The sequence below is a fragment of the Pseudorasbora parva genome, chromosome 23 (assembly GCF_024679245.1).
Source record: "Pseudorasbora parva isolate DD20220531a chromosome 23, ASM2467924v1, whole genome shotgun sequence".
Taxonomy (NCBI): domain Eukaryota; kingdom Metazoa; phylum Chordata; class Actinopteri; order Cypriniformes; family Gobionidae; genus Pseudorasbora; species Pseudorasbora parva.
Genome location: NC_090194.1, coordinates 29,873,792 through 29,887,281, shown reverse-complemented (window position 1 = coordinate 29,887,281; position 13,490 = coordinate 29,873,792). Strand labels below are relative to the sequence as shown.

At 41.2% G+C, this 13,490-nt stretch overlaps 1 protein-coding gene across 1 annotated transcript; it reads left to right on the top strand.

The window, feature by feature from the left end:
• Nucleotides 1-12,049: 12,049 nt before the first annotated feature.
• On the top strand, nt 12,050-13,057 carry LOC137062632 (trace amine-associated receptor 13c-like). Its single transcript, XM_067433525.1, has one exon. The coding sequence runs from the start codon at nt 12,050-12,052 to the stop codon at nt 13,055-13,057; it is 1,008 nt and encodes a 335-aa protein (XP_067289626.1).
• The last annotated feature ends 433 nt before the right edge of the window (nt 13,058-13,490 follow it).

Here is a 13,490-nt window from a genome sequence, read left to right as displayed (position 1 = left end):
AGCTGGTACAGGTGTGTTTAATTGGGCTTAGAGCTAAACTCCGCAGGACAGTGGCCCTCCAGCAGCAGGATTGGACACCCCTGCTATACAACAAGGAATTAGCGTATCACCGCAGCACATCGAGCCTCAAATATCACAAATATGCTTTTGTTACACTAAATGGCAAACATTGCCCTGGTCTGCTGGACTGAAATAAATAAACAATATTTTGTTGATTAAGCTTATGTTTTCAGTCATTATTCAATGGTATGCTAAAAATCCATGTGAAAAATTACTTCTCATTGTTCCAGATCAAATATTTATATGCAATTAAAATGCGATTAATTTCGATTAATTAATTACAAAGCCTCTGATTAATTAGATTATTTTTTTAATCGAGTCCCGGCCCTAATAATTTTATAATTTTAGATTAATGAACAGCCCGTCAGATGCAATGCTTATACTCGGGAGGCCAGAGCCAACAGTGATCAACAAGGCCATACTCAACAGGATACACAAATCATAACATGTAAAAATGGATCCTTAGCAAAACATCAGAGGCGCCACATGTATTGTCTTTGATGAGCAGTAAGGATTAGATATCTTTAAGTTCAATTCCCGTTCTACCTTTAAAGGGATCCCATGGTGTTGAGACTTGTATGGCTTAATATAACATAAACAATGTCTCTTACTGAAATATGTAATAGAAAACCCATGAAAGATCTATATTATTTAAAAAAAATTGATTTTATATTTGGACCATGGGCGGCGCCATTTTGTTTGCGTTCTAGGTTGATGACGTAGAGTGGTTGCACTACTCAATCAGCTGGCGCTACCCGTAGCTATTTTTACCACAACGCAACTCGAAAATTGTTTCAGAGTTAAACAAAACCAATGAATTGCTTTGTAATTGTACTTGAAACACACTCAAACATACATGTGCACACAAACTCACCTACACAAGTCACAAACAGATCGGCGGGTGGGCACACACACCTGAGAGACTGCGCTGTCTCAATCGAGATGTTGGGCTGCTCAGTCTCCACGACAGGGGCTGAATCTGAAATCGACCCCCTATACCCTGAAATAGGGCATTATTTGAAGGGACGGCCATTTGTAGTGTTGTCCGACGCCATAGTGGACATGTTCGAGTGCAGTCATTCAGTCTCACGTTGCACCGCAATAACGAGTGTCCAGCCGATTTACACACAACAGCTGTCCGACTTCACGCACTCGTCTTCATTCACTCCTTCAAGTTGTATTAGTGAACAAAAGTAGCGAATGTTATTTGTTTCTTAAAAGTGAAAGTTTGAAGATTGATGTTAATTCACTGAGCTTGTGCTCAAACTTTAATGCACAAACCCATGCATCATCACCAAAACATCCTGCCTCTCTTCCTCACGTTAACCTATCCCATCGTCCTACCTAGATATTTCCCTCTGCTGGATACATTAGGCATTACAGTTAATCTACTGCATATCAACAGTGATATCAACACAGGGATTGAGGGTTATGTATGCGCGCACGCAGTCGGTGTGCGTGTGTGTGTGTGTTCGCGCCGATCTGTTGGGGTGTGTTCGCGCCGATCTGTTGGGGTGTGTGTGTGTGTGTGTGTGTGTGTGTGTGTGTGTGTGTTCGCACCGATTTGTTGGGGTGTGTGTGAGTCTGTGTGAGAGAGAGAGTTTGTGTGCACATGTATGTTTGGGTGCGTGAAGTCGGACAGCTGTTTGTAAATCGGCTGTACACTCGTTATTGCGGTGCAACGTGAGACTGAATGACTGCACTCGAACATGTCCACTATGATATCGGACAACACTACAAATGGCCGTCCCTTCAAATAATGCCCTGTTTCAGGGTATAGGGGGTCGATTTCAGATTCAGCCCCTGTCGTGGAGACTGAGCAGCCCAACATCTCGAATGAGACAGCGCAGTCTCTCAGGTGTGCGTGCCCGCCCGCCGATCTGTTTGTGACTTGTGTAGGTGAGTTTGTGTGCCCATGTATGTTTGAGTGTGTTTTAAGTACAATTACAAAGCAATTCATTGGTTTTGTTTAACTCTGAAACAATTTTCGAGTTGCGTTGTGGTAAAAATAGCTACGGGTAATGCCAGCTGATTGAGAAGTGCAACCACTCTACGTCATCAACCTAGAACGCAAACAAAATGGCGCCGCCCATGGTCCAAATATAAAACCGTTTTTTTAAATAATGTAGATCTTTCATGGGTTTTCTACTACATAATTCAGTAAGAGACATCATTTATGTTATATTAAGCCATACAAGTCTCAACACCATGGGATCCCTTTAACAACCCATACGAAAATGTAATATATGTGTATATAAGAAATATCAATATATGTAATATATAAAGTAAAAACATTTATGAAACCTATTAAAAATTCTATAAATTAACATATACATTTATCCCATATATTATACAATCACTTAAAGGATTATTAGGAACACCATACTAATATTGTGTTTGACCCCCTTTCGCCTTAATTCTACGTGGCATTGATTCAACAAGGTGGTGAAAGTATTCTTTAGAAATGTTGGCCCATATTAATAGGATAGCATCTTGCAGTTGATAGAGATTTGTGGGATGCACATCCAGAGCACGAAGCTCCTGTTCCACCACATCCCAAAGATGCTCTATTGGGTTGAGATCTGGAGACTGTAGGGGCCATCAGGATCTTAGAAAGAAAGCTTCGGTTGGCTGCATCCTCCAAAGAGGATCCGGTTCTCTCTTCTGTCCTTCCTTCGTCAAGTGTGGCCCAAGCCCAACCCTCTTTCCCACAAAATTTTTCTTTGTGATTCGTGTGTCATTCCCTTAGGATCTCTTCCCTTCTGAGAGGACCCCTATTCATTTTCTCTCTATACTTCCGTGTCCTCTCCTTCCCACTCATTTCTCTCAAAAACAAAGAATGTCACATTTTATACTTATTTTAATGACACTTTATAACAGTAAACATTTTCTGCAAAACAAAACAAACAAAAAATAATAAAAAAGAGTATAAAATAAAGAGAATAAAAATCTTATTTAATAATTATCGGTCAATGAGTTAGTTCAAGTTCAAGAGTTTTATTTGTCACATACACAGTTATACAGAATACAACCGGCAGTGAAATGTAAACAGGTCCGCTCCATGGACAGCAAATAACAATTAACAAAAAAAGCACAATAAGTTATAAAATAGGAATAGGATAAAATAGGAATAGGATAAGGTGCTATATATATTCATATGTAGAATTATGAATAAATCAAGTACAAGAAATAAGAGATGTGGAATAAAATAAGTGAGATGAGTAAACTGGAGACTATAAAAATAAATTCGTGGATAACAGAAGTGCAGGAGTGTAATGTGCAAACAGCATTATAATGAGTAGTTACATGGGACACAAGAATAAAGTGCAGTGCAATATCAGTATGTGAGTTTGTTAATACTGAGTGAGGTGAAGTCACATGTTGTTAAGTGACAGCGTTCAGGAGTCTGATGGCCTGTGGGAAGAAACTCCTCCTGAGTCTCTCAGTTTTGGCCATCAGGCTACGGAAGCGCTTACCAGAAGGCAGCCGGGTGAAGTGGGGGTTGGCCGGGTGATTAATGTCCTTGATGATTTTTGTAGCTCTGCCTCTGCATCGTTTGATGTAGATGTGCTGCAGAGACGGGAGAGCTGACCCTGAGATGCGCTTGGACAAGCGCACCACTCTTTGCAGGGCTTTGCAGTCGTGACTGGTGCTGTTACCATACCACGCTGTGATGCACTGAGTCAGTAAACTTTCTATCGCCCCTGAATAGAAAGTTTTCAGGATAGCTGGTGAGACCCGGAATTTCCTCAGCTGGCGCAGGTGGTACAGTCTTTGCCTGGCCTTTTTCACCTGAGACTGGATATGTGCAGTCCAGGTCAGGTCCTCGGAGATGTTCACACCCAGGTATTTGAAGCTGCTCACTCTCTCTACTGGTGTCCCGCTGATCATGAGAGGGGAATATGACCGTTGCTGTCTCTTCCTGAAGTCCAGAATCAGTTCTTTGGTCTTGTTCACATTCAGAAGGAGACAGTTGTCTTGGCACCATGATGTCAGTTGCTCCACCTCATCCAAGTATGCGGTCTCATTGTTGTCGGAAATGAGGCCCAGGACAACAGTATCATCCGCAAACTTGATGACAGAGTTGGAGCTGTGTGTGGACAAACAGTCATGCGTATAGAGAGTAGAGCAGGGGACTGAGGACACAGCCTTGTGGAGCTCCCACACTCACGGTGATGGAGGTGGAGGTGAACTGTCCTACTCTCACCACCCGAGGTCTGCCAGTGAGGAAATCTTCAATCCAGTGACAGAGAGAAGAGTTCAGTCCGAGATCCAGGAGTTTGTTAGTTAGCTTAATGGGAACTATGGTGTTAAAGGCTGAACTATAGTCAATAAATAGCAGTCTTACATAGTTCCCATTCTTGCTGTCGATGTGTGTGAGGGAGGAGTGGAGGACGTGAGAGATGGCATCTTCAGTCGATCTATTGGGACGATAGGCGAACTGAAAAGGGTCCAAGGTGTCAGGGATGGAGGAGCAAATGTTGTTTTTGATGAGTCTCTCAAAGACCTTCATGACTAAAGACGTGAGAGCCACTGGGCGATAGTCATTTAGGCAAGAGGGTTTACTGTTCTTAGGGACAGGGATGATGGTGGATTTTTTGAATGAGGTTGGGAGCACAGATGTAGCAAGGGACTCATTGAAGATGGATGTGAGGAGTCCAGCGAGCTGATCAGCACAGGACCGCAGGACACGACCTGAAACTCCATCCGGATCAGCAGCTTTCCTAACATCCACCCGTTTGAGTGTCCTACGAACTTCATCCTCCGAGACAGAGATCACGTGATTGTTGCAGCTCTGAGTTATTCTGTCTGACGCGTCACTCGGCGGTGTCGCGCTGCCGCGATTGCCATCAAAGCGAGCATAGAAAGAGTTTAACTCGTTCACAAGCAACGGATCAGCTCTCACTTCTGCAGAGGATTTCGTTCCAAAAGCACAGATGGTCCCCAGTCCCTGCCACATCCGCTGGGAGTCGTTGAGTTGGAAATAAGACTCCACGCGATCCCTATAACAGAGCTTTGCGGCTTTAACGGCGCGTCGGAGAGCATAACAGGATGATTTATAATCCCTCATATTCCCTGTTAGTAGACCGGCGTTGTATGCGGCAGTGCGGGCGTTCACTGCAGCGCGGATTGAACTGTCCACCCACGGTTTCTGATTAGAGAAGGACGTTATAGTTATTGTTTGTGTGGCTTGCTCTGTCAGTGTGTTGATGAAGCAGAGCGCCACATCAGTGAACTCGCTGACGTCCGATGAACTCGCCCGGAACATGTCCCAGTCAACGTCGTCAAGAGCTGCCTGTAGCGTGATCTCTGAATGAAGCGACCAGCGTTTAACTTCCCGCCTCACCGGGGGTTCCTGAACGAGCCTTTGTTTGTACTCAGGTGTAAAGAAAATGGCGGCATGGTCCGATTTACCAAAGGCTGGTAGTGAACGAGCCTTGTAGGCATTCTTAAACAGAGAATAGCAGTGATCCAGTGTGTTTGCTCCTCGTGTGGGACAGGAGACATGTTGGTGAAAGTTAGGCAATACTTTCTTAAGGTTAGCTTTGTTAAAATCACCCGCGACGACTAAAGCCGCATCGGGGTGGCTGTTTGTGGAGCCGCTGATGGCATCATGGAGGCCAGATAAAGCCAGTCCCGTGTCTGCCTGTGGTGGAATATAAACCACAGTGGCGACGACCGAAGAAAACTCCCTAGGCAGATAGAATGGGCGGCAAATGATTGATAAATGTTCCAGGTGAGGCGAGCAGGATCGTGAAAGGATGGAGATGTTTCTGGGATCGCACCATTTCTTGTTGATCATGAAACACACTCCACCGCCTTTGGTTTTACCGGCATCGGCTGTTCTGACCATCCGGAAAACAGAGAAGTTCTCAGACGGCGTCACAGCTGTGTCCGGGACCGCGGGCGTGAGCCATGTTTCGGACAAACAATAGATGTTGCAGTCTCTCATGTCCCGTTGAAAACTTATCCTGGCTCTAAGATCATCCATCTTATTCTCCAAGGATTGGACATTTGCGAGCAGAATGCTCGGGAGAGGAGGACTGAATGCTCTCTTCCTCAGTCTGTTGCGGATCCCAGCGCGTTTCCCGCTGTGTTTTTTTAATCTTCGCCTACGAGTCGGGTGGCCTTTGTTCAACTCGGCGTTCCGAAGAATCTCAGGTGGCCACAGAGGATTGATGAAAGCGTCTTGAACCAGGTCAGTGTAGCGACAACCTATATCCAAAAGTGTTTTGCTATCATAGCAGACCAAGGCTGATGATAGATTAGTAAAAATCGAGAACAAAAGAGTGTAGAATAATAAATAAAAGCAAAGTCTCAGAGGAGCGACCTGAACGGCGACCGAACACGGCGGCGCCATCTTGCAGAAAGAGTTATGAAAACTTCCCTTTGAAATTTTACATTTTAAATTTGCTGAGCCCATTAGCAGATATTCACTATATTCCCAAAACTTTTGGGATGCCTGCCGTTACATGCACACACACTTTAATAAAATCCATTCTTAATCCATAGGGTTTCATTTGGAGTTGGAACATCCTTTGCAGCTATAACAGCTTAAACTCTTCTAGCAAGGCTTTCCACAAGGTTTGACATCCAGTGCTGTGAAAAAAAAAAAAAAAATCTTTGTGGCAGAAGATAGTACTGTAGTCAAAATATATAGTACAGGTGCTGGTCATTAAAATTAGAATATCATCAAAAAGTTGAATATTGTATTATTATATATTATATTTGTACATTATATCAATTCATTACACACAGAATAATATATTTCAAATGTTTATTTCTTTTAATTTTGATGATTATAACTGACAACTAAGGAAAATCCCAAATTCAGTATCTCAGAAAATTAGAATATTGTGAAAATGTTCAATATTGAAGACGCCTGGTGCCACACTCTAATCAGTTAATTAAAACAAATGGAAATTATATTAAGGAGGGCAAGACACAAAAGGTCATTGCAAAAGAGACTGGCTGTTCACAGAGCTCTGTGTCCAAGCACATTAATAGAGAGGTGAATGGAAGAAAAATATGTGGTAGAAAAAAGTGTACAAGCAATAGGGATAACCACACCCTGGAGAGGATTGTGAAACAAAACCCATTGAAAAATGCAGGAGAGATTCGCAAAGAGTGGACTGCAGCTGGAGTCAGCACTTCAATAACCACTACGCACAGATGTATCCAAGACATGGGTTTCAGCTGTCGCATTCCTTGTGTCAAGCAAATCTTGAACAACAGACAGCGTCAGAAGCGTGTCGCCTGGGCTAAAGATAAAAAGGACTGGACTGCTGCTGAGTGGTCCAAAGTAGAGGTCTTCACGGAGCACTCGAGACCTGTGGACCCAGGAACCATACGGGTCAGGTCTATATTTTAAATGGTTGGCCTTATCCAGGTCAGGTCCCAATTTATTACTTTAGGTCCCGTGTCAGTTTAACATTGTTAGTAATACCCAAGTCGATCGGATTTGGAGAACACGTGATCAGAGTCAGTCAGCACAGCTTGTGTGTTTTGTGTAACTTGTAAATTGTAAAATTTGGATAAGAAAAGTGAGAGCCAGGAAATAAGGTTTAGGAAAAAAAAATAGATCTCTCTTTCTTTTGCTCATGCTCTCTATTTAATGCAAGTAATTTACTCAACAATATATTTCTAATCAGCAACAAAATGTCAGGTGAAAAGTCATAAATGTTTTCTTTAATGTTTTCATAAATTATGCTCAAATTGCGTAAGAAAGCTCATTTTTCAGGTTGCGCCAGCTAACGCACGAGGGCAGTGTCAAGCACGTGTCATGTTTCTATGGCAACCTGAGCTTCCGTAGTGACTGTGAAAATAATATTAATGAACCATCTTATTTAACCTTAAAGTTTTGGTAGTCAGACTCGGTAGCTCTCATGGCACTGAACAAGCAATCATTATTAGTTAAAAAGGTAAAACAGTCAAAGTTATTATGCGAGTTAAAGGGATCCCATGGTGTTGAGACTTGTATGGCTTAATATAACATAAATAATGTCTCTTACTGAAATATGTAGTAGAAAACCCATGAAAGATCTACATTATTTAAAAAATCGATTTTATATTTGGACCATGGGCGGCGCCATTTTGTTTGCGTTCTAGGTTGATGACGTAGAGTGGTTGCACTACTCAATCAGCTGGCGCTACCCGTAGCTATTTTTTTACCACAACGCAACTCGAAAATTGTTTCAGGGTTAAACAAAACCAATGAATTGCTTTGTAATTGTACTTGAAACACACTCAAACATACATGTGCACACAAACTCACCTACACAAGTCACAAACAGTTCGGCGGGCGGCCAGACACACTTGAGAGACTGCGCTGTCTCAATCGAGATGTTGGGCTGCTCAGTCTCCACGACAGGGGCTGAATCTGAAATCGACCCCCTATACCCTGAAATAGGGCATTATTTGAAGGGACGGCCATTTGTAGTGTTGTCCGACACCATAGTGGACATGTTCGAGTGCAGTCATTCAGTCTCACGTTGCACCGCAATAACGAGTGTACAGCCGATTTACAAACAGCTGTCCGACTTCACGCACTCGTCTTCATTCACTCCTTCAAGTTGTATTAGTGAAAGTGAAAAGTTTAGTGAAAGTGAAAGTTTAAAGATTGAGGTTAATTCACTGAGCTTGTGCTCAAACTTTAATGCACAAACCAATCCAATGCATCATCACCAAAATATCCTGCCTCTCTTCCTCACGTTACCCTATCCCATTGTCCTACCTAGATATTTCCCTCTGCTAGATACATTAGGCATTACAGTTAATCTACTGCATATCAACAGTGTATCTATGATATCAACACAGGGATTGAGGGTTATGTATGTGCGCACGTAGTGCGCGTGTGTGTGTGTGTGTGTGTGTGCTCGCGCCGATCTGTTGGGGTGTGTGTGTGTTCGCGGCGATCTGTTGGGGTGTGTGTGTGTGTGTGTTCGCGCCTATCTGTTGGTGTGTGTGTGTGTGTCTGTGTGAGCAAGAGAGTTTGTGTGCACATGTATGTTTGGGTGCGTGAAGTCGGACAGCTGTTTGTAAATCGTCTGTACACTCGTTATTGCGGTGCAACGTGAGACTGAATGACTGCACTCGAACATGTCCACTATGATGTCGGACAACACTACAAATGGCCGTCCCTTCAAATAATGCCCTGTTTCAGGGTATAGGGGGTCGATTTCAGATTCAGCCCCTGTCGTGGAGACTGAGCAGCCCAACATTTCGATTGAGACAGCGCAGTCTCTCAAGTGTGTGTGGCCGCCCGCCGATCTGTTTGTGACTTGTGTAGGTGAGTTTGTGTGCACATGTATGTTTGAGTGTGTTTTAAGTACAATTACAAAGCAATTCATTGGTTTTGTTTAACTCTGAAACAATTTTCGAGTTGCGTTGTGGTAAAAATAGCTACGGGTAGCGCCAGCTGATTGAGTAGTGCAACCACTCTACGTCATCAACCTAGAACGCAAACAAAATGGCGCCGCCCATGGTCCAAATATAAAATCGATTTTTTAAATAATGTAGATCTTTCATGGGTTTTCTACTACATAATTCCGTAAGAGACATCATTTATGTTATATTAAGCCATACAAGTCTCAACACCATGGGATCCCTTTAACACAAGTCGAAATTCAAATCTGCAAAGATGCACAAATCTGTCACCGTGACATAAATGGGACTTTTACAGGTGAAATGATGAGTGAATTTAGCATGCTTGGAACAACGAGAGGAATATTGTAATACATCACAATCAGGTACAAGAAAGGGAAACGACAGCTATAACGATAGGAAGGCTGAGACAAAAAGATCCATTTGTTTTGCAGATTATTTGTTAAGAGCAGTTTATTGTGGAATATGAGAAAATCGGGTCCAGTCGGGTCTGTGTCTTCCTGCCGGGTTCGAATCCAGCTATCAAATATTAGACAGCTCAGTGTCCGTTCTGGTTACTACATTTTTGGCCTTTCTCTGATCTGCATGGGTCGGAGTCCAGGTTTTACAATAATAGACGGGTCAGGGTCAGTTCTGTGTAGCACATTACAGGTCTATTCGGGTTCGGGTATGAATTTTTGGACCCGTGAAGACCTCTAGTCCAAAGCTATGTTGTCTGATGAAAGTAAATTTTGCATTTCCTTTGGAAATTAGGGTCAGAGAGTCTGGAGGAAAAGAGGAGAGGCACACAATCCACATTATTTGAGGTCCAGTGTAAAGTTTCCAAAGTCAGTAATGGTTTGGGGTTCCATTTGCTGGTGTTGGTCCACTTAGTTTTTTGAGGTCCAAGGTCAATGCAGCTGTATAACAGGAAGTTTTAGAGCACTTCATGCTTACTGCTGCTGATCAACTTTAAGGAGATGGAGATTTCATTTTCCAACATGACTTTACACCTGCACACAGTACCAAAGCAACCAGAACCTGGTTTAAAGACCATCTTTGTTCTTAATTGGCCTGCAAACTTGCCTGACCATAACCCAAAGAAAATCTATGGGGTATTGTGAAGAGGAAGATGCGATATACCAGTCAGCATTCAACAATGCAGAAGAGCGAAAGGCCACTATCAGAGCAACCTGGGCTCTCACCTCCATGCCACATTGATGCAGTAATTCAGGCAAAAGGAGCCCCAGCTAAGCATTGAGTTCTGTACATGCTCATACTTTTCATGTTCATACTTTTCAGTTGGCCAAGATTTCTAAAAAGCCTTTTTTTGTATTGGTCTTAAAGGTGCACTATGCAACTTTCCGTCCACTGGACGGCGTCTATTCAAAACAAATGCGTAGTTTGATGACGCATAGTTTGAGCGCAGCATCTTGGGACATGTGTTCTTCACATCACAGCCGGTGGAAAATGGGACTCGGGCAGAAGATTTACGTTACTGTAGTGTAAAGCAGAGCAGGACCGAGTGTTGTGGACCTGAGCACAGCTGCTGGAGTGATTGTTAAACAAATACCCATCTCCCAAATACTGGGACTTTTATTATGACGAGATGGGAGACATTCGCCGGGCACCCGCACTGATCCGCTCTTCAGGTTATGATTATGAGGTAATGAAGCTCTGTTTATCATATTACATTCATTTAAGTGTGTTTAAAATGATGTTATGACGTTACTCCTTGCGTCACTTGTTCACACTGCTAAGAGTAAAGCGCTCCTGCCAAATAAAACCCGAAACCGAGGGTAGCGCAGATATGACGCAATTGACAGGCGACTCCCTCAAACGCAATGCTGAAACGTCCTGGTCCTTAGTTAAAATAGCAATTTTCTCACAATTTACAAATAGTTGAAAACATTTGGGATATTGTAGGTACTCAACTGAACAAAATATATAACACCGGCCTAGTGGTTTTTGGATATTTTACTGCAAAAATACTACATAGTGCACCTTTAAGTAATATTCTAATTTTCAGAGATACTAAATTTGGGATTTTCCTTAAAATGTATCAGTCTGTGTAATAAATTAAAATAAAATACAACTTTCCCTTTTTGAATAAAATGAATCAACTTTTTGATGATATTCTAATATAGCAAAACTTTCATCCTTTGCAAAAACCGTTTGCAAAATAAGTTATGATCTGGTTACAATTATTATGATTATTAAAAACTATATATCTGTGTATGCTGTAACTCAACTATAATGCATGGTAACTCAGCTCTGAATTCTCTTATCTATGTGTATGTATAGGATTCAATTAGGATTCAATGGAATATAAAGTGTAGTGTGACCTCCTGTTATAAATAAATAACAATATTTATTTGTATATATATATATATATATATATATATATATATATATATATATATATATATATATATATATATATATATATATATTAATGACATTCAATGTCATTAATGTCAGTGACAAGCATCACAAAGCCCACTCTAGTCTGATCACACCCACTGATGCTCCTACAGCATTAGAGTGGATGATAGATAGGTTGGACCATCTGATCAAAATGTATAAATTTACGGATAGTAAGATGAGCACAGTAAACTCTTTACTCATGGCCTATGAGACAGAGGATCATGAGACTCAATACTGCTTTCCTTCCATCAACTCATCATGTATCAAGGGAATTCGCTCTAGATATGAATACAATATCATGTATGTGTTTTTTTCATTGCTGTCAGCATGGACTGTGTTTCTGAACCTGCTGGTGATCATCTCCATCTCTCACTTCAAGAAGCTTCACACTCCAACCAACCTGATTATTCTCTCTCTGGCTGTGGCCGACATGCTTATTGGACTTATTGTGATGCCTGTGGATGCCATCAAGTTGATTGAGACATGTTGGTACTTTGGAGAAACTTTGTGTGACCTGTTTATGATAATCATGGCTCTGCTCCTCTCAACATCTGTCAGTAATTTAGTTTTAATAGCTGTTGATCGTTATGTGGCAGTGTGTCACCCTTTACTGTACCCACAGACAATAACCACAACTAGAACCTTAATAAGCATCTGTCTCTGCTGGGTTTTCTCCTCTGCTTACAATACCACCTATGTGATTAGTGGCAGATATTTTGAAAGTTCTCAAGAAACAGACATGTGTTATGGAAAGTGCTATTTAATAATACATTTTTCATGGACAGTCATTGACCTGTTATTTTCTTTCTTGTTTCCTATGACTGTGATCATAACTTTATATATGAGGATATTTTATGTTGCACATCAGCAGGTGAAAGTTATAAACACTCTGATGAAGGGTGGAAAATGTGTAATGGAAGGTTCAATGAGGAGGAAATCTGAGAGCAAAGCTGCTCTGACATTAGGAATCATTGTGACAGCTTATCTACTCTGCTTTATTCCATACAATATCTTGTCTTTAACAAATAGTACAGTGATCTCTTCTTCTCCAGTTACATTTCTGTTATGGACTGTATATGCTAACTCAGGCCTGAATCCTCTAATCTATGCTTTATTTTACCGCTGGTTTAAAATATCAGTTAAACACATCTTAACTCTTAAAATATTGAAGCCAGGATCATCTTTATTAGACATATTTACAAATTAATCATGATTTTTATTTTCATTTTTATTTTTGAGGAATGATGTTTAAAGGTTTTGTTGTAGTTGTTCTTTTTTTCCCCTTTTTTGCTCCATTTGATAAAGCACAAACTAATGTATAGATTTGTTTTTTATCTTAGTTTGTTAACTGAATGTGAACACACCAGATACCAGATGTCTTAATTTGCCATAAGCTCAGTAAAAAGATTTTTTTTTATGTAAGGCATTTTCAGTGAAGGTCAATAATTACATTTACCTTGCAAATAGAATCTGGTGTACTTATATTACATTAGTTTGATATGGACATTATTTTAATTTTAGTAGTCTACATAACACTTTATTTGTGGGTAGAAGGCTGGCAACATTTTGTGTGTTTATTTGATTTGTGATTTAAATGTTTAATTATTTTTCATTTCTAGGCCTCAAAAACATAAAACAAA